This window comes from Benincasa hispida, unplaced genomic scaffold, assembly GCF_027475165.1.
Source record: "Benincasa hispida cultivar pf3 unplaced genomic scaffold, pf3_genome.v1.1 HicScf416, whole genome shotgun sequence".
Classification (NCBI taxonomy): Eukaryota; Viridiplantae; Streptophyta; class Magnoliopsida; order Cucurbitales; family Cucurbitaceae; genus Benincasa; species Benincasa hispida.
The window spans coordinates 1-25,563 of record NW_028326510.1 but is presented as its reverse complement, the minus strand read 5'-3'; the positions used below and the strand labels follow the sequence as shown (position 1 = coordinate 25,563).

Here is a 25,563-nt window from a genome sequence, read left to right as displayed (position 1 = left end):
CAAAGTGGCATAATCATTACACCAATTTATATCCCTGAACTTTAGAGATAGTATCGATTTAAACCTAAATTAATAATTGTATCAATTTAAACCTTGAACTTTCATAAATGTACCAATTTAAATCCCAAACTAATAATTGTATCAATTTAAACTCTAAACTTTCATAACTGTATCAATTTAGACCTTGAAGTTTCAAAGTGTGTCAACTCTCCATCATGTTTTATTTGGATACACTTACAAAGGGTTTAAAGTTTAAATTGATATACTTATTAAGGTTCAGAGTTTAAAGTGATATACTCATGAAAATTCAGGGTTTAAATTGATACAATTATTAATTTGGGGTTTAAATTAGTAAACCCCCAAAGTTAAAGGTTTAAATTGACACAACACTACTAGTTTAAGATTCAAGTTGATATAACACCAAAATTCAAGGATATAAATTGATATTTGCCCCAAAATAATTATACGAATGTAAATGGGCAGTTCCAAACATGTAAAAGGAGACCAAGGACAGAAACATAACTGACCTTCATGCTCGAACCATATTCACTCATGGAAGGAGTTGATTCTCCAGTGACAACATTTTCAGATGAATCTCTAGCAATTGGAGAGTTGAAGCCCAAAGACCTAAAATCATGATAGGCGAAGAGCAGTTGAGTTCACTCATCATAATTCAGAAATGCAAGGACCTAGTGCTAGGCCAAGAGCATAATTAAAAGAAAAAATTATCCTCAAAATCCCCAAAGAATACGAGTAAAAGAAAAGTATAGCCATCCAGTTATTTGAAGTCTTCATAAATCGTAAATCAAGATCTTTTGACACGTAAATTATTCTTGTAAGCGTAGAATGTTCTTGGATATTATAGTAATAAACTATTCAACAGTGTTGTAATTACCTCTCAAACGGCTCCTCCTCACATGAATTCCCAGAGGATGAAAGCCAGTCCAGGTCAACAAAGTTTGAGCAACTCATAGCGTCCCCTTCGGAAAAGAAAATATGGTCACCTTCAAGGCATCTTTCCCTTTGAATGGACCCAAAAAGCCGCCTCTGAGGCATTGAGGGAGTATACCTACCTCGAGACATTCGACAAACACCATTCAGTTATCATTAGAAACAACACTGCCTAAAAGATAACCAGTTAGTAGGATTAACCAGTTGGATATGAAGAACAATCGAATTGGGGTGGAACAGCTTTGGAGGAAATAAAAAGGTGCCTATGTTTTATAACATTTCCCGTAACAAATTCTACAAAATACGACACTTGTCTTCATTTCCAAGAATTCTTACCATATTCCTGCAGAAAAATCTATCTAAACAAACACAACTAGGCTTCCGTTTGATTATCCAAACCTACCATTTGTTAGCCCCATTGGTACGGAAAGCAAAATCACAAATGGCAGAACTACATAACAGACGACACATAATTTCTACAACTTCCAACCTAACAGGCTTCGTCTACAGAATCCAAAAACAAACTTAAAAAAAAAAAAGAAAAAAAAAAAATATGCCTCCTATAAAATGCCGGATACAACCACCACAAAGAGTTGATATTATAAATATAATCATGAAAAACAAATGCAGATGGGTACTCAGCACATGTGGTTTTCTTAACTCTCTGGCTCTTGTTTAATGAAGACACGTCTAACTTGCTGGTAAGAACTGTTGCATGAACTACGAGAGAAAGGAGCTACAAAATTCACAATGATAGAGATGGTGGTATCAAACCTTGACAATGCTATATCACTTCCAGAAGTGGATATTTCTGGAGAAGATTCTGAAAGAACCTCGCTACCTCGTGATTGTTTGGACAATACAGAGTTTGAATGTTTTTCAAGCTTTCTATCTGTAGATAACACTGGTGAGCAATTTTCGTGAAGAATATTTCCATCTGACAAGGATCTTTTGAATGCTGACCTAAACATCAGAAGTTGATAACTCAGTCAAACAAGAACAAGCCTAACATATGAGGAACCAATGAAAACATCATCAAAAGAATGCATATTGTCTCTATAGTGAGCTAGTGCAGTTTTACTTATGATTTATACATTTATACAGTTTTTTTTTTATATATATATATGTATCGGAGAGTTCACACATTATATTACACTGTAAACTGCCACTGTGGCAGTTGCATGAATTGCATCACCTTCCTGACAGCTTAAAAGAACGTGGTGGGGTGGGGGTGATCAAGATATTCTCCTGCGCTTTGACTGAGCTTATTAGAGGACTCCAATAAAAGGAGCAATTGTGCCAAAAATATGTAGACAAAGAAATGCACGTGGACAACAGAAGTAAAACAAAATCAAGATATTATTCTAATAATCCGCCTCTCAAGTCAACTCAGCTAACTAAATAGTAGTTATTCATTCAAACTCTGTTCGAGATATTTGTCTTAATTGGAATGCTTTCATTTAATCTATGTAATTATGTTTGTAAGACACAGTTTTCTATTGTAATTGTCATATTTTGTTTTGGGATGTGATGAGGGTACTATGGGTGTGTCAACCTTGTTGAGATAGTCAGGTGCACTTGTTGATCCCTAATTCTTGTTATTTCATAATTTCTTGTAAGTCAAGCATTAGTCTCTTTTCATTCTTTTCATTTCATCAATGAAAATTGTTGTCTGTTTCATAAAAGAAAAAATTGGACTAATCCAATGATCCGGGACTCTACTAAAAGCATTAATTTTCCCCATATGATAAATTCTTTGGTTACCTCATTTTCTTTGATACCTGAAACTTCCAAAGGGCTGAATAACTAAGTCGAGTACTGGGGCTTGGTGTTAGGCCCCCAATAATTAATAGATTTGTTAGGAGGGGTAAAACTGGTAATTCTCCCCCTTAGTCATTGAGTCAGTCTGTTATGCATATATATGCTTTCCGTGTACTTTGAGGTTATCTTAAAGTTTTCTGTGTATTAGCTGGTGACTAGTATATGTCGAAAATAGGATTTTTACCCTAGGGGTATTTTTGTAATTGTCTCTCACCCTAGGGCTCTCTACTGTCTATTTATTCACCCTGTTATCTTGTATTCAGGGTATCAATTAAAAAATAAAAGAAAAGATCTGTATCGTGGTTTTTCTCCCTGTTCTAGGGTTTCCACGTAAATTGTGTGTTGGTTTCTCCCCTTTCTTATTTTCATCATGGTATCAGAGCAAGGGGACAAAACCCTAGCCATTATGAAAGAGAACCATCCACAGTCGCCTTCAGATGGTGGATCTTCGAGTTTTGATATGAAAATTGCTATTCGGGCCGCTGTGAAGGAGTGTTTTCAAGCTGCTTTACCGGAATTAATCTTTGCCGTCCAGTTGCAGTCAACAGAGAGCCGCCGTCAATGAGAGCCACCTCACCTAACGGAATCTAGCCGGATGCTCACGCCGCACATGGACAGATCTGAAGAATACGCAAACAGATCCAATCTGCCTTGTCTCACGCCGCCGTCGACGGATCCGACTCAGATCGGGTATGGCCGCAACAACCCCTCAGATCCACCACGAACCGGATCAGATCTGGCTCCGATCGAGGACGTCCGCATCCGCAGCAACCCCTCGGCAGACAGAATCCCTTCGTCCGCGTCCGATCGCGCCTTCGACCTGCAAACATTCGACGAACAGGCTGGGCGTGCATCCATCCATCCGGTGTGCCCTAGGGTTTCGACTTCGACCTGCAAACATTCAATGACCGCACCGGCATACCCTAGGTTTTTCGCTTCAGATTCCGCGAACCCACCCATCCGACAAGGAGATCTGGACCTTCCCGATTCTGCCCTAGGCAAGTTTGACTAGCGGCAGACCGACAGCCACCTCGAGCAGCACAACCGGCCGGGATCCTCATACCTGCCGGCGATCTCTCAGCCGACGACCATCTTCCCGTCGGCGACATGTGTTCAGTCAACAATGGCAGCCTAGTTTCCAGCCGCGTGTAGTTCGGTCCATTACTCAGACGATGTGAGACAATAGTTGGCCTCTCTGCACTAGCAGATTTCAAATCTGGATACAATGTTTGGCACAAATCCCCAACAACCTGTTTGTTCTGAGAATCCAGTAACCTCTTTCTCTATTTTGCCCAATACAACTTACTTAACTGGTTCAATGAAAAATTCTGCAGGACTTCTGCTCGAAGAAAAACTAAATGGGGAGAATTATTTCTCATGGTCCCAGTCGATTAGAATGGCCTTAGAAGGAAGGCACAAATTCGGGTATCTAATAGGAGAAATTCCGAAACCTATCCCAGGTGATCCTCAAGAAAGAATCTGGAAAGGGGAGGATTCTCTATTACGGTCGGTTCTTATTAACAGTATGGAGCCCCAGATTGGCCGACCCTTATTGTATACAGCAACTGCTAGAGATATCTGGGAGGCAGCTAGGGACTTGTACTCGAAACGACAGAACGTATCCCAGTTGTACACGTTACACAAACAGGTCCATGAATGCAAGCAAGGGACCATTGACATTACTTCCTACTTCAATAAACTATCAGTGCTTTGGCAAGAGATGGATCTTTGCCGGGAGATTGTCTGGAACTGCGCACAGGATAGGGCACAGTATTTGAAACTTGAAGAGGCAAATCGGGTTTATGTGTTTTTGGCTGGATTGAACCCAAAATTTGACAGTGTTCGAAGTCGCATATTGGGTCAACGACCTACCCCGTCTCTCAGAGAGGTGTGTTCAGAGATTCGACTAGAAGAAGATCGATCATAGGCTATGAACAATCCTGTGACAGCCTCCATTGATGCATCAGCCTTTGTTTCAAAGGCGTCCAGTTCCGACAATGATAAAAAGCCCACACCTATCTGTGAGCATTGTAAGAAGCCGTGGCATACGAAGGACCAATGTTGGAAGCTGCACGGCAGGCCCCCAAACAGTAAGAGACGACAGTCACATGACAGATCAAACTCCGGGTGTGCTCTTGTAAGTGATTCAGTTACTGAGAATACACAGCATCAGTCCTCAGCCGATAGTAAGACCAATTTGAATGCTGTCGGGGTGAGTGCCATTGCTCAATCAAGTACATTCCCATCTTTTGGCCTTATTAGCATTAATGGCAAGAAACCCTGGATCGTAGATTCAGGGGCCACAGATCATCTCACTAATTCTTCAGAGTTGTTTGTTTCTTACTATCCAAGTGCGAGAAATGAATGTATCAGAATTGCAGACGGGTCTTTTGCCTCGGTTGCAGGGAAAGGGAATACCTCCCCGTTTGATGGTTTAGTATTACGTGATACACTTCATGTACCTAAAATCTCATATAATCATTTATCGGTCTCTAAACTGTAAGGCTATTTTCTCACCAAATTCTATTGTATTTCAGGATCAGAAGTCGGGGATGACGATTGGCACAGCCTGACACGATAGAGGGCTCTACTTCCTTTCTGACGATGTATTAATCTTCTAGGGAGACGCTATATTAATCTTCTAAGGAGGATCATAGAACTAGTTTTACGTCTTTAAAGTTTTCTACTTCCGAAAATGACTTTATGTTATGGCATTATTGTTTAGGACATCCGAACTTTCAGTATATGAAATATTTATTTCTGCATTTATTCCGCAATATTAATATAGTGTCTCTAAATTGTGATATATGCATTTGTGCCTAACAAAGTCGTATTTCGTTTCGTTCTCAACCTTATAAGCCGTCCAGTCCCTTCTCCCTCATTCAAGTGATGTCTGGGGACCATCACTGACTACTACCTCTACTGGTAAATGTTGGTTCATCACCTTCATAGACGACCACACACGCCTCACTTGGGTGTTCTTACTTGCTGACAAATCTGAGGTGTTTTCTACCTTTAAACAATTTTATACCATGGTTGAAACCCAGTTCCATGTCAAGATTGGGATTTTGAGAAGTGATAATGGACGAGAGTTCTTTAACACCTCTTTCCATGACTTTCTTGTGTCTAAGGGAATTGTCCACCAGAGCTCGTGTGCTTGTACTCCCCAACAAAATGGAGTAGCTGAGCGTAAAAATCGCCATCTGATGGAGGTTGCCTGGTCTTTAATGTTGTCCGCCACTCTTCCGTCCTACTTGTGGGGGGATGCCATTCTTACAACGGCTCACCTCATCAACTGTATGCCTTCTCGTGTTCTTGACTTTCATAATCTCTTGGACCTTTTCAAAGAATCCTTTCCGACTACTCGCCTGCTTTCTGATGTACCCCTCCGTGTCTTCGGCTGTGTTGCGTTTGTCCACTCCCATGGCCCAAATTGCACAAAATTCCACCCTCGTACTCAAAAATGTGTTTTTGTTGGGTACCCTCTTCACCAACGTGGGTATAAATGCTATCATCCGTCCTCTCGAAAATATTGTCTCCATGGACATTACTTTCATTGAAGACCAACCTTTCTTCCCCGTTAGTCATCTTCAGGGGGAGAGCTTAAGTGAAGAGCCTAACTGGTCCACCTATGATATTCCCTTAGGGGATTCCACCCTGATTCCTTCTCCTAGTTCTGCAAAAGTCTGTCCTGTCCTCCTTACCAACCAGATTTCTTGGATAACCTACTATAGGAAGAATCGAAGAAAGGAAGAGTTGCCACCTGTTGATCAGCCGGCTTCGGTCCATGAATCAGACCTTGCATCTGGTTCAAGTACGTGTATTCCTGAAACTAATGATGTTGATATATGTATGGAGACTGACAAGTGCAGGAAGATAAGGATGAAGGAGGTGGAGGTGGCAATACAGAATATGTGACAGATGAGGAAACAGCTGAGAGTGATAACAGTAGAAGGAAAAGTCCTGTTGGTGACAAGGAAGTGGAAGATACTACTGAAATCCTTGATTTACAGGTGATCAGTCATGCTGAGAAATCAAGAGAGGTGGAAAATCATGATGCCTCTCTCGATCTTCCAATAGCACTAAGGAAAGATACTCGTTCATGCGCAAAGTATTCTATGCACAGCTACATGACATATAATAATGTCTCCCGAATTTAAAGCTTTCACTACCAACTTGGACACTATCATGGTCCCAAGCAGTATTCGTGAAACAATGGAGAACTTTGAATGGAAAATGGCTGTTATGGAAGAAATGAGGGCGCTAGAGAAAAATGGTACATGGGAACAGGTGCCTTTACCTGAAGGGCACAAGACAGTTGGGTGCAAATCGGTATTCACCGTAAAATACAAATCAGATGGGACGATTGATCGATATAAGGCCAGACTGGTTGCCCAGACTTACGGAGTTGATTACTCTGAAACATTCTCTCCCGTAGCCAAACTCAGCACTATTCGGGTTTTGTTGTCAATTGCTGTAAACAAAGATTGGCACTGCATCAGTTGGACGTTAAAAATGCGTTCCTTAATGGAGATCTTGAAGAGGAAGTCTAGAGCCCTCCTCCTGGATTCGAGAGTCAGTTTAATCACAGAGTTTGCAGACTGAAAAAATCCTTATATGGATTGAAACAGTCCCCAAGGGCTTGGTTTGATAGATTCACCACATTTGTTAAAGCACAGGGATACAACCAAGGGCATTCAGATCATACACTATTTACGAAACGGTCCGACTTCGGGAAGATTGTCGTCCTCATAGTGTATGTTGATGATATTGTTCTGTCCGGCGATGATGAGAATGAAATTATGAGGCTTAAAACGAGAATGGCCAGAGAATTTGAGATTAAAGACCTTGGTAAGCTGAGATACGTCCTGGGAATGGAGGTGGCCTGATCCAGAGAAGGTATTTCAGTATCGCAAAGGAAATATACACTTGACTTGCTCAAAGAAACAGGCATGACTGGGTGTAAACCTGCTGACACACCGGTGGAGTATAATGCAAAACTTGGTGTTACAAACAACGGAGTTCCTGTTAGCAAGGAAAGGTACCAGAGGTTGATTGGGAAGTTGATCTATCTGTCCCATACAAGACCCGATATTTCATATACAGTAAGCGTGGTAAGCCAGTTTATGCAAGCTCCTTATGAGGAACATATAATGCAGTTGAGCGTTTCTTCGGTACTTGAAGGGGACCCCTGGTAAGGGACTAATGTTCAGGAAGTCTGAAAAAAGGACTATTGAAGCATACACAGATTCTGATTGGGCAGGCTCTGTCGTTGATAGAAAGTCGACCTCTCGATATTGCACCTTTGTCTGGGGTAACCTTGTCACCTGGCGAAGTAAGAAATAGAGAGTGGTGGCTAAGAGTAGTGCTGAAGCTGAGTACAAGACAATGAGTTTAGGGATATGTGAAGAAATCTGGTTAGATAAGGTGCTGACTGATCTTTACCAAGACAGGGATCTTCCAATGAATTTGTTTTGTGATAATAAAGCTGCAATAAGCACCGCAAACAACCCAGTCCAACATAACAGAACCAAACATGTAGAGATTGACAGACACTTCATTAAAGAAAGACTGGATAATGGGAGCATTTGTATCCCCTATATCCCCCAAATCAACAAGTGGCAGATGTTCTCACCAAAGGGCTACTGAGACCTAATTTTGATTGTTGTCTTAGCAAGTTGGGTCTTATTGATATTTATGCACCAACTTGAGGGGGAGTGTTGAAAATAGGGTTTTTACCCTAGAGGTATTTTTGTAATTGTCTCTCACCCTAGGGCTCTCTACTGTCTATTTATTCACCCTATTCTCTTGTATTCAGGGTATCAATTAAAAAATAAAAGAAAAGATCTGTATTGTGGTTTATCTCCCTATTCTAGGATTTCCACGTAAACTGTGTGTTGGTTTCTCTCCTTTCTTATTTTCATCAGTATATAACAGCAAGGAGAGCGTCAACCTCTCGAACTGGTGGTGAACAATCTATTAAGGATTCTCCAGGACTACAAAACCTATTCAAACTTCCCGCTTCCTGATATTATGAGGTGACCGGTAGCAAAAGAGTTGGGGAAATATAACCTTTGAGTGTTAATAGTAGATTGACATGATTAAATTTACCATAACCTACCTACGGCTGCTTTTGGGTCTATTGCTAATTGCTGAAAAATTCTGTGTCTTCCTCTTAGAGGGAAAGGGTTTTTTTTTTTTTTTTTTTTTTTTTTTTTTTTTTTTTTTTTTTTTTTTTATGTAATAGAAGGAAAGGGTTTCTCACCTATAAGAAACACCTAGTACAAATAAGGAAAATAAAAAATACAACAATAAATAAACAATGAATACAATGAAGATATTGACAAATATGGAAATAATCAAACATTCCCACACAAGCTGGTTTGAAGATATCATTTGTGGTCAGCTTGTTAATCAAGTAGTTGAATAGCCACTATGGGAGACCTTTAGTTAATGCATCAGCAATTTGTTCATCAATTAGGAGGTAAGGGAATACATATTACTCCTGCATCAATCTTATCTTTTGTTAAGTATTTATCAACTTCAATGTGTTTTGTCCTATCATGAAGGAATGGACTATTGATAATGAAAATTGTTGCCTTGTTATCACATTAAATGTTCATGGGAATCATCTAAGAGAATTTCAATTCTTCGTATAGTCTTTCTTATCCATATGCCCTCACAAATACCATGAGCTAATACCCAAAATTCGACTTCAACACTACTTCTCATGACCACACTTTGTTTTTTACTTCACCAAGTAACTAGATTCCCTCCAACAAATGAGCAATAATTAGACGTAGATCTTTTATTAGTGGTGCTACCAGGCCACAAAACATTGATGTAAACTTCGACATGTTTTTTAAACAATATGCCTTTTCCAAAAGCACCTTCCAAATATATCAGGATCATATAAATTGCTTCAAAGCGATGAGAAGCTTCATTGCAATATTTTTCATCACCAATGCAGAACTTTCAATTGAATCAATAGATTTTTTTCCTTTTTTTGCCAATCATAACATTCCTGCAACTTCTTCCTTGAGACTTCAGAAAAACATCATTAATACTTGTATTGACCCAAAAGTTTAAGCTAGTGGATGAAGTCAAATTTAATCTTAACATTTCTCCTTACTTGTGGGCTTGAAATATAAAAAATACCTAACAAAATATTAATTGGGGAGGAAATAACACAGGAGGAGTTTGAACACAAGAGCTTCATAGACCACCTGCTTTGATACCATCTTAAATCACCAATTAACCCAAAAGCTTAAGCTAGTAAGTAAAGTGAAATTTAATCTAATATCACTAACAGTTGGAAGAATAGTTTTTCCAAGTACCCTGCCTCTTGTTATAAGATATATTTAAATTCATATGTGCAGTCGTCCTTTATTGTAATTTTGTATATCCTAGATTAGGGTTTCTCATTATCCTATATATATGGACCTTTTATCTAATTAAATGATAACAGAGTACATGGTATCAGAGTCATTCTTTGTTTTAGGGGCTAGAATATTCTTTGACGGCTTTGTGGGTTAGGGTTTGAATTTGGGTCATACGGCTGAAAAGCCTGATCTTGCTTGCTCCTCTTTTTAAAGAAATAGCTTGAGTGAAAATCTGACCTGACGCAACGGCAGTTTGATGAGCAATCAACCAAAGAAGCAACCCTTGCCTTAACCCGCATCTTTCATGCCTAATAGAATATGGAGAGTGCGTGATTCGATTTTCTTTTCCTCGACTCGGACTAATGTAAGTAGGTCAAGCAACACCTTATAAAGAGTTCAAAGGTGCAAAGCCAGAAGCATATCTAGTAGCAGACGCAAAGAGAGCATAGCCAGGTCATTGTTCACACATCACATGTGGATTGGTGGATTTCTCATAGTTGGTGCTGCTGCGCATGCAGCCATTTTTATGGTAAGAGACTATGATCCAACTACTCGCTACAACGATCTATTAGATCGTGTCATTTTGATGTTCCTGCTCGTGCCCGGAGCGGGAATTCCTTCATACGAGGACTTCCGTTTGTTTTCTTATCATCCCACAGTCAGAAAGCATTCGTAAGAAAGCAGCTCGCTAGATATCAAATGGAAAGACTTCTCACTGAACACTCTTTCACAGAAAATGCAGAAGTCATCGCTTCGAATGGCCATTTGACGACACTGCCCACCTCAGGAGGAGTGGTGCCACCGTCCGACTCGGTCTGCCGTCGTAGTTCAAAGGAAACATCCGTGCGCGAGTCACACGCGCCGCCGGTTCGGATCGCTCTTTTGCCACGTGCTGGCGCATGAGAGCACGTGAGGACATCTTCGCTTTCGTCGGTTGGGTTCATCTCGGGTTAGCCTTTTAAGTCCATCTGTGCCTTTAGTTCTACCAACATCTACTCGTGTGTGAGGCTATTTGGAAAATACCCTTTTGTTCCTAGGGTTTGTGACTGTTTTGCTCTCATTTGGGGCTGTTTTGCTCTTTGATTTACCTCGCTTTCGATTCTGATTTGTTTAATTCCCCTGTGGGATCGTGTGTTGGTTCTTAATGGATGAGATGAATCATATGGTTGTATCCAATGTAATTCCCTTAGCATCAAAGATAACAGAACATAAGTTGAATGGAGATAATTACTATCATTGGTGTCGCACTATTCAGTTTTATTTACTTAGTACTGATATGGATAATCATGGCTTGAGAATCCACCACAAGATGATAAGAAAAAGGCCTTGTTTCGTGATAACGCTCGACTTTATCTTTAGATTAAGAATTCCATTGAAAGTGAGGTTGTTGGTTGGTAGATCATTGTGATTCTGTTAAGGAACTCTTAGAGTTCTTAGAATTTTTGTACTCGGGAAAAGAACACGTCCATCGAATGTTTGAAGTTTGTATGCAATTCTTTCGAGCCGAATATAAATCAGAATCTATTACAAGCTACTTTATGAGGCTTAAAAAGACAGTTGTTGAACTTGCCTTATTGTTACCTTTTAACCCAGACGTCAAAGTTCAACAAGCGCAATGAGAAAAAATGCTGCTATGATATTTCTATGGACTTTCACCTGAATTTAGAATGGCTAAAACATAGGTTCTTTCTGATTCCGAGATTTCTTCGTTAGAAGAGGCGTTCAGTTGTGTCTTCAATCCGGTTCGTCTATTTCTCATCATAGTAGTGCCTTTTAAGCAAGAATAATAACCCTCAAGTTACTCCGAGGATGACCAACAATTTTCAGAAGCCTAGTTATGATAATCGAAAATTAGATTCTCAAGAGATTGTTTGTCACTATTGTCATAAGCCAGGCCATCTAAAATGTGATTGTCGTAAATTGTTGTACAAGGCTCAACGATCTCAACATACTCAGATAGATTCCACCAGTGATATGGCAGAAAAGTCTGTTACCATCTCTACCAACGATTTTGTTAAATTTCAAGTATTTCAGGAATCCTTATGGGCATCTTCTTCATCAAACCCTACTGCCACCTATAAAGCACCGACACTCCTAAGATGGCCAAGTGTCAGTGTTGGACACGTCTCCGACATGCCAGATTTTATTATTTTTTAAAATTTTTGACATGGCTGGGACATGATACTGCAAAATTAAAAAGAAAAAACAATGAAAGCTGATAAAAGTTAGCCCAGCCCGAATGCTTAATTTTATATAAGCCTAAGCCCAAAAGTTTTAGGGTTATTGTGTTTTTTATTTTAATTTCTCAAAATATATTATTCCATTCCACTTTTCTTCAAAATATCAAAACTCCCCACGCCCAAGTCCAACCAACGAACTCCACTCGATTTTGACGGCCGGCCACACCTCCACGCTGGCAGCTTCTCCACGCCCAGACACGCCGTCAGCAACTTCTCCATGCCCAGACTCGTCGGCGACTTCTCCACGCCCAAACTTCGTTCGACTTCTCCACACCCATACTCGCTGGCGATTTGGTTTGTTTCTTCCCATTTTTTCTTTTTTTGCGTTTTTCTCCCTTTCATGAACATACTGTTTTTGTTTGAACATTTATGTTTGAACTGAACCGTTATGTTTTTTTTCTTTCCATTAAATCTTATTTTGTTCTTTTTGTTTTATTTAAAAGTAGTATGGCAAAATCATCTTCAAGTCATACTGAACTCAATTAAAAAATGACTACCGATGATGAAACAAAACCGTTATGACAATATGTTACAAAAAATGAAAGATTGAATGAAGGAGGGGGAAATATTTCTTGGCAATATAATTTTTGTCAAGAAAATAGAAAAGGTTCTTATACAAGAGTTGGGACACATCTACTAAAATTGAGTGGATTTGAGATTGGAGTATGTAAAAAAATCACCCCTAAAGATCTTGTTGAAATGCAAAAGTTAGAAGATGAAGCTAAAGCATGTATTGCAAGGAATGCTCCTAAACAAGTTCTTTTACCACCTTCACGACATATGCAAACTGAATCTCAATCTTTTGGAAAGGGAAGTATGGGTTGCTATTCATATTCTTATTCAACAATGGAACAAAAGAAAAGGAAAGGAAATGTTAGTGCATTAGAGAAGTCATTTAACTTGGCAATTCGTGATCGAGTGGATTTAGAGATAGTTAGAATGTTTTATTCTTCAGGTTTGCCTTTTCATTTGGCTAGAAATCCACATTATGTGAACGCATTTGCTTTGGTTGCAAATAATGCTTTGTCGGGTTATTTACCTCCAAGGTATAATAAATTGAGAACAACTCTTCTCCAAAAAGAAAAAGCAAACATAGAGAGATTGTTGCAATATGTGAAAAGTACACGGTCTCAGAAGGGGGTAAGTATTGCCAATGATAGATGAAGCAATTCGCAGAGGAGACCATTGATTAACTTTATGGCAATTACAGGAGGAGGACCAATGTTACTTAAAGCTGTAGATTACTCAGGTGAGACTAAAGACAAATACTTCATAGCCAATTTGATGAAAGAAGTTATAAATGAGGTAGGACATGAGAATGCGATTCAAATAATCACTGACAATGCTACAAATTGTGAGGGTGCAGGACATTATTGAATCACAGTTCCCCAACATAGTTTGGACACCTTGTGTAGTTCATACCCTCAATCTTGCTTTGAAGAACATTTTTGCTGCAAGAAATATTGATAGTAATCAACATGTATTTGCAGAGTGTAGCTGGATTTCTGAATTTTTTATGATGTTATGTTTGTCAAGCACTTTATCATGAACCATTCCATGAGGCTTGCTATGTTCAATGAGTTTGTGTCTTTGAAGTTATTTGCAGTAGCAGAAACACGATTTGCATCTACCATCATTATGCTTAGAAGATTTAAACTCATTAAGGGTGGCTTGCAAACAATGGTTATCAGTGATAAATAGGGATGCTACAGAGGAGATGATATGGTGAAAGCAAGATGTGTAAAGGAGTTGGTACTTAATGATATTTGGTGGGATAAGATTGATTATATTCTTTCTTTTACTTCTCCTATTTATGATATGATCAGAGATTGTGGATGCACTGATGAAGAAGACTCTGGTACAGGGCATGGAACTGGAGGAGGTTGTCGTCGAGTATAGACCTTAATGATGGGAGGAAGAGTAGAGGTAGCCACAGGAAGAGATGAATTAGGAAGAGGATCGGAAGGAGAAATAATTGTGTAGACAAGGAAATCATCCTCTAATTCCTTATGCTCCCCCTGACTCTTATTCGAAGAGAAAGACGGTGATGAAAAAAAATGGGGTATTTTAAAAAAATGTGATATCAGGAGAGGCTAAATATATATTTAGACTAGGACAATAACACCGATACCCCTTTTGGACATGGGAATAACCAAGGAAAATACATTTTAGGGACTTTGGATCCAGCTTGGTATGCTAAGGCCGAACATCCCGAACAAAGCAGGTACAACCAAATATTCTGGGTTGAATGGGAAACAAATGTTGCTTGGGGCATAAAGTACGAAAACGTATCTCACCCTTACGAATGGAAGAGGGCATGCAATTTATTAAGAAACAAGCTGTGGAAACAGCATCAGCCCAAAAGGATTTTGGAACATGCATCTGAAACATCAAAGCTTTGGCTGTCTCAAGGAGATGATGATTCTTTTGTTCTGCAACCCCATTTTGAGATGGAGTATCAACATAAGAAGATTGATGAAGAATGCCATGGGCATCTAAATAAGACTTGAGTGTATGAGAGAAATATTCCTTAGCATCATCACTCCGTAGGATTTTAAGAATACCACTAAACTGAGTTTGAATTTCGGCATGGAAGTTACGAAAATGTGAAAGTAATTCGTTAAATATAACCACGTAACACGAGAATAGTCATCGACAAATGTAACAAAATACCTAAACCCTCCTTTGGACTCAACAGAATAGGGACCCAAAACATCAGAATGGACTAATTCAAAAGGAGCATTAGCTCGTTTATTGGCTCGAGGATACAAACTCAAATGATGAAATTTAGCAAACTGACATGACTCACAATCGAAAGAAGACAAATGTTGAAGTTGTGGACGAAGACTCTTCAACACAGAGATAGACGGATGACCCAAACGACAATGCTCTTCAAAGGGAGACGACACACTTGAGCATGTGATGGCCGTAGGTGTTTGTGGTTCAAAGATGTAAAGACCTCCAACTTCACGCCCTTTACCAATAGTCTATTTCGTCATAAGATCCTGAAATAAGCAATAACCAAGAAATGTGGTAAATTTAAAACTGATGACAAAAAAATTGATTCAGTAAGATGGACGGTTTCTGATCCTAAAACAGAAGTGGAGGTTCTATCAGCTATAGTGACATTAGGTGAAGAGGTAGATGTACAAAGGTTAGAGAATAAACTGAGGTTACCTATTGTAGCGCTAGAGTCAATGATCCATTTTGACGTGGAGGAAAGAAGACATTTAGAAATGTTACCTGTCTCTGTGATGGCCGTAATGGGAGTAGAGGCGACATGTGTAAAGGGTGATGGCATCCTCTGACCCTTATTCAGCAATTTTCTGCATTCACGCTTCGTATGACCAGGTTTATGACAATAATAGCAAACAATACCTCTTGGATTTGATCTTTGGTTATTTGGATGACCTTTGAAGCTATTTGATTCAACCCCCTTATTACCTCTGTAATTATTTGTGCGCCCAATCAAAGCACTGCTAGAATCAGATGATGTAACTGCTTGTTTCTTTTCAGTACGAAGTATTCGAGTGTAAGCTTCTTCCAACGAGGAGATATTTGAGCTTGACAACACTTGATCTTTGGCTATCTCATATTTAGGTGCAAGGCCTACTAAAAAGCTCATGATAAACAACTTTTCACGTTGAGCCATTAGAACTTTTGGATCCGTGCTAATTGGCATCAAGGCATTGAATTCCATGCATGTATTTTTAACCTCCATAAAGTAGCTTGTAAGAGATTTTTCTCCTTGATCAGGTTGATATAGAGTCTTACAAACATCAAACACTCTATTAATATTCACAAACATCAAACACTCTATTAATATTCTCTTTCCCTGAATAAAGGAAATCCAGATATTCCAATAGTTCCTTGACTGATTCGCAGTGATTTACTAGTTCAACAATTTCACGGTCAATAGAATTCTTGATTTGTAGAAGCATCCTTGAATCGTCCCGCCACCAAAACTTCTTATTAGCATCAATCGGTGGCTCTTCTGTGATGTGATCATCCATCTCCATGCTCCTAATAAAGTGGCGGACATTTGATCTCCATGAAAAGTAGTTGGATCCATTCAACTTGTGTTCAGTTACTTTTGACACCATAGGAACAATCTCAGACATGATTATTGGTTTCTGATCAGCCATTACCTCAAAAACAATAGACACCGGACAGCAGAGAATCAAACCCTAATTTACCGAAGAGAGGTCTTTACAAGCAGTGAGAATATCTATATATCCCAAACAAACACACCACCAAGAAGAGTCAATCACATTGAAGCAACCCACAGAAAACAAACAAAAAAGGACGGCGCACGCGCCTACACGCGCTGGTCAGATGGCAACCAAACTTTGAGGTTTTGTAGATCGGTGGCTGGGTTTCTCTTTGGACTGGGCGGTGTCGAAAAAAACAGTTTCCTTTTTTTTTTTTTTTCCAGCAGCGGCGGCTAACGACGGCGAACGAACCGAAGACGGCGACTATGAGCAAAAGTGTAAACTCACCTCTCCACAAAACCCTAAACGTATCACAAATGGATTCTAAATTCTCAAACCCTAAGGTTCACAAAAACCCTAAGTTTATTTAGAGAGCTCTGATACCATGTAAAACTCCTAGGTTTGAGAAAGAATCAGAATACTTTATTCATTCACCAAAGATATGAATATATACAAGTGTACAAGGCATAGAAAAGGAAAATATGACAAAAGGAAAATATCACAAAATATTTACAAGAATGGAAAATCCTAATTATAGAATTATAACAGTTATTATAGTGCACAATGGCTTGAAGAAGACAAGACTCGAGTTACACCACATAAAGACTTAGAAGTATCAAGAGAGAGGATGAAGTGTATCGAGAGATATTTTAGTTCAGAGGATGAAGGAACAAGAGTGAACATTGAATTTGCCAATTTCTCTACCATATCTTCAGAGTTTGCTGAACATGATTCCCTACGTGATAGATATAATATGCCTCCGAAGAGTTGGTGGGCCATCCATGGTGCCTTTACTCCAACTTTACAATCACTAGCTATGAGAAGTTACTTGTTCAACCTTCATCTTCCTCGTGTTATGAGCGAAATTGGAGTACATATTCATTAATGCACTCCATAAGAAGGAACAAGATGACACCACAACGTGCAGAAGACTTGGTATACATCCATAGCAATCTATGTCTTTTATCAAAAAGAACTCCTGAATATTTCAAAGGAGAGACGAAAATGTGGGACATTGTTGGAGATTCATTTGATTCATTTGAAGATGCGGGAATGCTTGAAGTAGCTAATTTATCTTTGGACGAACCAGAATTGGAAGCTATAGTTTTTACACTGATGATGGTGATCAGAATGAAGCTTCGAGTAGTTAAGAGGACATTGGACAAGAATAAAGAAAATATAGCTTGGCTTCTTCGATTTTATTTTGTGGTTTTGTAACTTTTGTAGTGTTGAACTAATTACTAAAACTTGTTATGACTTATGACGTTGGACCGTTAGTCATCTTATCTATGGTTGTATGGTTGTTAATGATGTTTTTAAATGGAATATTTCCCAATATGTTTATTTCACGACATATATTTAATTTTTTTTAATAAAAAAAATAACGTGTCTCCGACGTGTCGTGTCCTACTTTTTTGAAAATTGGAGTGTCATCGTGTCGCCGTGTTGATGTCCGTGCGACAGGTAATTCGAAATGGCTTCTTACATCATCTACCAAGTGGGTCATAGACTCAGGCGCTCATATGCCAGGTAATTCTAACTTATTTTCGGCACCTGTCCCCTACCCCAACCCCATCTGTCACTTTGGCAGATGGATCCACCTCCTCTGTTCTTGGATCCGACATCATTCCTCTCACCCCATCTCTTTCTTTGTCCTCTATATTACATTTTCCTCAGTTGTCTTTTAATTTGATTTCTATTAGCCAGCTTACACGCGACCTTAATTGTTGTCTTATTTTTTTCTTGGTTCTTGCTTGTTTCAATGTCGTACGACGAAGAAGATTATTGGTAGAGGACATAAGTCAGGGGGCCTTCACATTTTTTACCACCAGATACCAAAAATTGTAGCCTACTTTGGTGTTACATCCCCGCTTGTAGTTCACTGTCGTCTGGGTCATCCTTCTTTGTCCGTGTTGAAGAAAATTTATCCTAAATTTCGTTCTTTGTCGTCTTTGAATTGTGATTCGTGTCAGTTTGCTAAATTCCATCGTCTTAGTTCAAGTCCTAGAGTACATAAACGAGCCAACGCTCCATTTGAGTAAGTTCATTCTGATATTTGGGGTTCTTGTCCAGTTGTATCTCAAACAGATTTTCGTTACTTTGTTACTTTTGTTGACGATTATTCTCGTGTGACTTGGTTATATTTAATGAAAAATCATTCTGAGTTATTGTCTCATTTTTGTGCTTTTCATGCTGAAATTCGAAATCAATTTAATGTCTCTATCAAAACTGTGTACAGATAATTCTGGTGAATATTTCTCTCATGTACTTGGATCTTACTTATGTGTTCATAGCATCATTCATTAATCCTCTTGCGCAGACACTCCATCTCAAAATGGTGTTGCTAAAAGAAAGAACAAACACCTCCTTGAAACAGCCTGCGCCTTATCCTTTCAAATGCATGTTCCAAAGAAATTTTGGGTTGATGCTATGTCCACTGCTTGCTTCCTGATCAATAAAATGCCTTCCTCTATCCTCAATGGAGAGATTCCTCATCGTACTCTTTTTCCTACAAAATCTTTGTTTCCTATTGCACCTAAGATGTTTGGCTGTGTTTGTTTTGCTCGGGATATTCGTCCTCATCGTACCAAATTAGATCCAAAATCTTTGAAATGCATTTTCTTAGGCTATTCACGTATTCAAAAGGGTTATCGTTGTTATTGTCCTACTCTTAATAGGTATCTCGTCTCTCCTAATGTTACGTTTTTTGAAGATATATCTTTTAATCCCTCACTGTCCAATCATTGTAAAGGAGAGGAGGATGATCTTTTTATCTATGAGATTACCTCTTCCACATCATCTCCTACTCAACCTTCTTCTGTGTCTCTTCCTTCTCTCCCACTGGTCACTCGAGTTTACTCCAGGCATCCTCTACAGCCACCTCCAGACACGTCCTAGACCGATGGTTTCTTCGACATCTGATTCGGAATCGAGTGATGATCTACCCATTGCCTTTCCTACCCTATCTCTTCGTTTGTTTCGTATAACCGGTTGTCTTCACCCACTTATTCCTTTATTACATCTCTTGATTCCATCTCTATTCCTCACTCTGTTCATGAACCTTTATCTCATTCTGGTTGGCATAGTGCAATGATTGAAGAGATGACTGCATTGGATGAGAATGGTACTTGGGATTTAGTCTCGCGTCCGACAGGAAAGAAGGCTATTGGATGTAAATGGGTGTTTGCTATAAAAGCCAGTTCTGACGGAACAATGACTCGCTTGAAAGCTCGTCTTGTTGCCAAAGGTTATGTCCAAATCTATAAGACTGATTATTCTTATACATTTTCTCCTGTTGCTAAATTAACTTCCATTCGACTATTTCTGTCTATGGCTGCTACTCAAAATTGGCCTTTGCATCAACTCGACATTAAGAACGCTTTTCTGTATGGTGATCTTCAGGAGGAAGTTTACATGGAGCAGCCATCTGGGTTTGTTGCTCAGGGGGATGTACATTTGATGTACATTTGAGTTTCACTATCCCATAACTTCTTGGCAATAGAGTAACACATATAGTTATAGTTGATGTCTTCAACCATGGTATTTATGAGCCAAGTCATAATCATGGAGTTTACAACATCCCACCTTGCAGACGAAGGGCCATCTGGGTTTGGAACAGGTTTATCACCAGTAATGTAACCAATCTTTCCTTGTGCACAAATATATATTTAGACACCTTGGGACCAAAAAAGAACGTTATCTCTATTAAGCCGAATGGTTGTTATTTGGATAGTGGGACTATGGAATGGATGCGATTCTCTAAGATTTTAGCAAGATGACTTAGTTTCTGACCTATTGTTGAAGAAACAGACCAAAGAGAAAAATAACAGAGAAAAACACACCAAAAAATTAGTGAACAAAGAGAATTCAAATGATGGACGGCAGACGACGGTGATTGACAATGTAGACGAGGATGACTGGCAATGACTAACTCGCGAACAACATATGAGATCCAAAGAATTCATGGCAAACGAACGAATGAACCTAGCCACTAAGATGCAACATCTGACAAACAAGTGATCGACTGGCAGCTGAGATGCAACGTTCTGTGGAGATATGCTATTGATCGATGGCAGCAATAGCTAGGGTTTTCTAGAGTCTCATAAAATTAGGGTTTTTATGGCTTCAAAACATTAGGTGCTTTGATACCATGCTAAAAAGAATATTTTCTATGTATTCCTTTTAGAGGGAAAGGGTTTTTTAAATAGAAGAAACACCTCTATTACATAAAATAAAAAATACAACAAATATAACACATTAAATACAATAAATATAATGAAGATATTAACAAATATGGAAATAATCAACACTAATTTTAGTTATTGGTCTAGGGGTTATTTGAGTTTTAGGGTCAAACGGTCATTTAACAAGTAATCAAATACAAATGTCTAAGTTTAAATCCCTTCCCTATTTTTCTGGATGGGCCTCATATTAGTTTCTACAGGCACAAGTGATGGTAAGTATTTAAACTCAGTGGCTTAGGGAAGGGGACTGTAACACCTCTTTTTTCCATAGGATGGCTAGTATTGGAAGGAATCGAAACAACATTGGTCCTTGCTCTAGATAGTGGGGAGTTATCTTCTAATGACAAGGTTGAGGAAGAAGTTCTCTCTCTCTTCAACAATCCCAATGGCCTGAAAATGCATCCTAAACCATTTGTTCAAGGTATTGAGAGGTGTCCCCTATCAAAAAAGGATGGGGATGAGTTAGTGGCCCGTTTACTCTAGAAGAAATTAAAAGAGAAGTTTTTGGGAGTGATAGGAGCAAGTTGCCGAATCCATATGCCTTTTCATTGCCTATGGCTTTTTACCAAGATAATTGGGATCTCCAAAAAATAGGAGTTGAAAGGTGCATTTAAAGAATTCTTTGAGAGGGGTATCTTAAATAGATCTATTTCAAGATGTTTGCCTGCCTCATTCAGAAGAAGAATGACTATTTTGAGTCGCAAAGAGCTTTAATAGTAGAAAGACTGATCCTAGACCCTTATGGAGTAAAGCCATTGAGGACTATAGAACCAAAAAGAAAGGTGGTGTAATCTTTAAAATTAATTTTGAAAAGGCGTATGATCATGTGGATTGGAACTTTTTGGATAGGGTGATGAAATAGAAAGGTTTTGGACATGAATGGAGAATGACTGGAGTTGTGTTATAAATGTGAACTACTCTTTTCTCATTAATAACAGTTTGGAAGGTAACATTGAGGCTTTGAGCGGTCTTAGGCAGGGATCCCCTGTCCCCTTTTCTTCCTCCTAATTGTGGATATGTTGAGTAGACTTATTTATAGGTGCATTGAAAAGAAAACTACCGAGCCTTTTGAGGTTGGAAATGTGGAGGTGGCTTTGTCCCACCTTCAATTTGCAGATGTACCACTCTTTTTGCTCAGAAAAGGATGATTCTTCTAGGACTCTAATCACATGTTGGGTTGCTCAAGAAAAGATCAAATGTCAGTTATTGGGGGGTCAAATGTGATTAGAATAAGCTTAGAAGTTGCGCGGACTTGATAGGTTGTGAATCTGGCTTCTTTCCTTCCTTTTACCTTGACCTCCCTCTTGGAGAGAACCCGAAAGCTATATCTTTTCGAGATCTGATTGTTGATAAGGTTAGAAAAAAGAAAAGAAAAGAAAAACAGTGTCCCCACTATCTTATAGAGTAAAAAAAATTATAAAATTAAATTAAATTAAAACCTACATCAGGCAATATCTGGATAGAAGATTTACCTTCCATCTTCTTGCACATGGATTCGCCCATTCCTTCCTACGTTACAATGCTGATCTGAATCTAGTTCCCAGAGTGCAGGCTTGTTCTTTTGTGGTTGAAAATGTCCCAGAAATCTGAGACAATTATTTCGTAGTTAAAAATTTTACACTATCCACGATTTAGTGAATATCATCCCCATGTAAGTCTATGTTGTCTATACCCAAGAAGCATCTCCTTAATTTTTCTTTCATTTATGGATCCAATTAAGACATTAGTTTCACATATACATACTATTCCTATTCCAAGCAACTATCATAATCAATTAACTCACATTTTCTTATGCAGGAGCAATTTTCAGTTTATTTTATGTACCATGTAGTCACTTCTTCAGTTATTTACTCTTAATTTATTCTCGGATCAGCAAAAATACAAAATGAATAATAAGCTAAGCATGCACTCAAAGCCAAAGAGTATTTATAGAATATTACTCCAATTGGAAATAATAAAAGACGAATTACACTCGCACAACATAACGTAGAAAGAACTCCAAGCAGACCCCAAAAAACTACTTACATCTCTACAACTAAACATGAAAATTCAAGCAACAACTACTTCAATGCCAGAATTCTTCTTGAAAGCATGTTCGACCTCTTAACATCTACTTCCTGTTATGCAAACCTGGTTCTACTAATCATTGCCGTTGGACTCTGTAAGACCTATTATTCATTCATATGTGAGGAGGGTAAAAACGGAAAACACCTGAAGCATCTTCAGAATGAGTGGAAGGCGTCTATTTCAGTTATTGATGTGGGGACCATGAGGAGAGGTTTAAGAAGGATTTTGGAGAAGAGTGGTGTGGAAATTCTGGGCTGAAGACTTCACTGGAGTGGAAGGTGCTCTAGCATTCGCCTTGCCTAGTTATCTTGTTCTTGCTTTCTTCTTAATTTCTTTTTGGCATTGTGACTTGTTAGTTGATTTCTATATTGTATCGAAAACTACTCTGTTCACTACTCTGTTCTTTTGAATTATATCAAGGCATAAGGGAACCGTTTACCCTGTTCTTGTTTGTTTTGCTTGTTGGGATCTTCTGAGTGCAGGAAATACTAAGATACCTAACAAACCATATGCCTTCTTGGTCTCATTAAGCATGATCAACGTGCTTAACTTCTTGGCTGGGCATCATATATCTTTTCTTGAAATGAAGGGATATTCTACAGAAATGAACAGGACCCCAAAAACAAAGGGCTCCCTTCGTTGTTGTCACCTGATGATGGGCGGTAAAGATGGGAAGAGGAAGCAAGAAAACGATGAATGAAGAGAGAGAGAAAAAGGGAAAAAAAAATTTTTACAAAATAATTGAAAAAGTGTCATTTCCATTAGATATGGTAAAATTGATGGTGGAGACCAAATAACCATTTTTCTCGAATTTTAGGGGGCATTTGGCTGACCAACTTCTTAAGTTGCTGTAAACATGATGTAGTAGGATTAGAATGATGTAATAGGATTAGGGTAAATTAGGGTATTGTGGTAAAATCCTTAATTGATTAGGATTGGAATTAGTTTCTATGATTGATTAGAGTTAGGATTAGTTTCCTTGGTTTATTAGGATTAGGATTAGTTTCTTGGATTAATTAGGATTAAGATTAGTTTCTTTGCTTAATTAGGATTAGAATTAGTTTGCTTTCAAATTCTCTATAAATAGAGAGATTGTCATTGTTAAATTTGTACATTATTGAATAATTCAGAATAATTCGGAGTACATTGAATTACAGAATAAATAGACTCTAGTAGACCCAACAAAGGAAGGAAAGAAACAAGACTCTAGTAGACCCAACAAAGGAAAGAAACAAAACAGAAAAATATTAATATGGAAATTATAGATTAGGAATAAATCCCTAATTTACTTTAACACTCTCCCTCAAACTCAAGGTGGTAGATTGGCAATCAACTTAAGTTTGCAAAGATAACTTCTGAAACAAATCAGCAGCTCTAGGATGGAAACAGAAACCCATGAAGAACGAAAACACAAAGTAGGCTGAAAACATAAACCCACAAAGAACGAAAACAAAAAATTTTGGGCTAGAAACATAGATCCTCGTATATAGATCTATAACAAAACCTACGAAGAAATTCTGAGCTGAAAACAAAGATCCCCATAGAGAGCTACAACAAAACCCACAAACAACTAATTTGAAAATGGAAGAAAGACCCTTCTACAAAGGGAGTTTTGCCATAATTGCAAATAAACAAGATTGGACCAACTTAAACCAAACCAAAGAGTGAATCAAACTTAATTAATCGAACCAAACTCAAATGAACCAAACATGGCTGAAAGAACCGAACCAGACTTAAAGCAAACCAAATCTGGGTTGATTGGACCAACATGGATTAATTGAACTGGTTTATATTGAACCAAATGTGAAATTGAAAAATCGGGACTTCATGAAGTAGTCCCAACCTTCAAAGACAGGAACACAAAGGTGAATAGAATGGAATTGTCTGAGGATGATGGACCTCGACGAAGGCGTGGAACTAGGGGCCTGTGTGTGACCGAAGGAACTGAGTGGAGTAGAGAAGCAGACGCGACATTAGGCATTTGACAGTTGTGCAGATCTGGAACAACACAAATGTGGGTGCTCTGACTTCGAGTCGACGGTGCATGGACTAGACGGGTGGGAAACTCACGACGGCTGAACGTTAGCCGAATCTACACGAGCGGCAGTGGCGGGGTGAATGTGTGGCATGGGCTGCGGAGGCGCGAGATGAACAACGAAACCCGGATCTGGGTAATACAAACGCGATTTAATAAACACGGATCTATTGCACGGACAACGGATGTGAATGACCAGTGGCGGATTTGGGTTTGCGCTACCATTTGATCTATAGTAGGGACTGGTCGCAGATATTGGTTGTTGTGTGTGAACAGAATGAAGACGAAACCGACGCGTGATTGGAAGAAGAAACCAACACACGAAAGTGACGGACAGACTAGGTTGGAGACGAACAGACTTTGCCGAAGATGATGAACGACAACAAAAGAAAAAACCCTAACAAGCAGAAAACCCCTTGGTAACGAACGATGGGTCGATCAACAAGCGGTGAACCAAATAAAACTCTAATAAACCTGAGGCTCTGATACCATATTAAATTTTTAAATTATTGAATAATTCAAGATAATTTAGAGTACATTGAATTACACAATAAATAGGCTCTAGTAGACCCAACAAAGAAAATAAGTAAAAAGGAAAATATTAATATGGAA

General features: G+C 38.8%; 1 protein-coding gene and 1 pseudogene across 1 annotated transcript; one reads left to right on the top strand and one right to left on the bottom strand.

The window, feature by feature from the left end:
• Window positions 1–388: 388 nt before the first annotated feature.
• On the bottom strand, window positions 389–22,455 carry LOC150030238 (phosphoinositide phosphatase SAC4-like; the record flags this gene model as incomplete). Its single annotated transcript, XM_090309919.1, has 4 exons — window positions 389–627; window positions 896–1,069; window positions 1,726–1,914; window positions 22,322–22,455. Coding segments are annotated over 4 exons (663 nt in total), but the record flags the coding sequence as incomplete, so codon positions are not given.
• LOC150030239 (uncharacterized) lies at window positions 12,884–19,503 on the top strand (annotated as a pseudogene).
• Window positions 22,456–25,563: the final 3,108 nt, after the last annotated feature.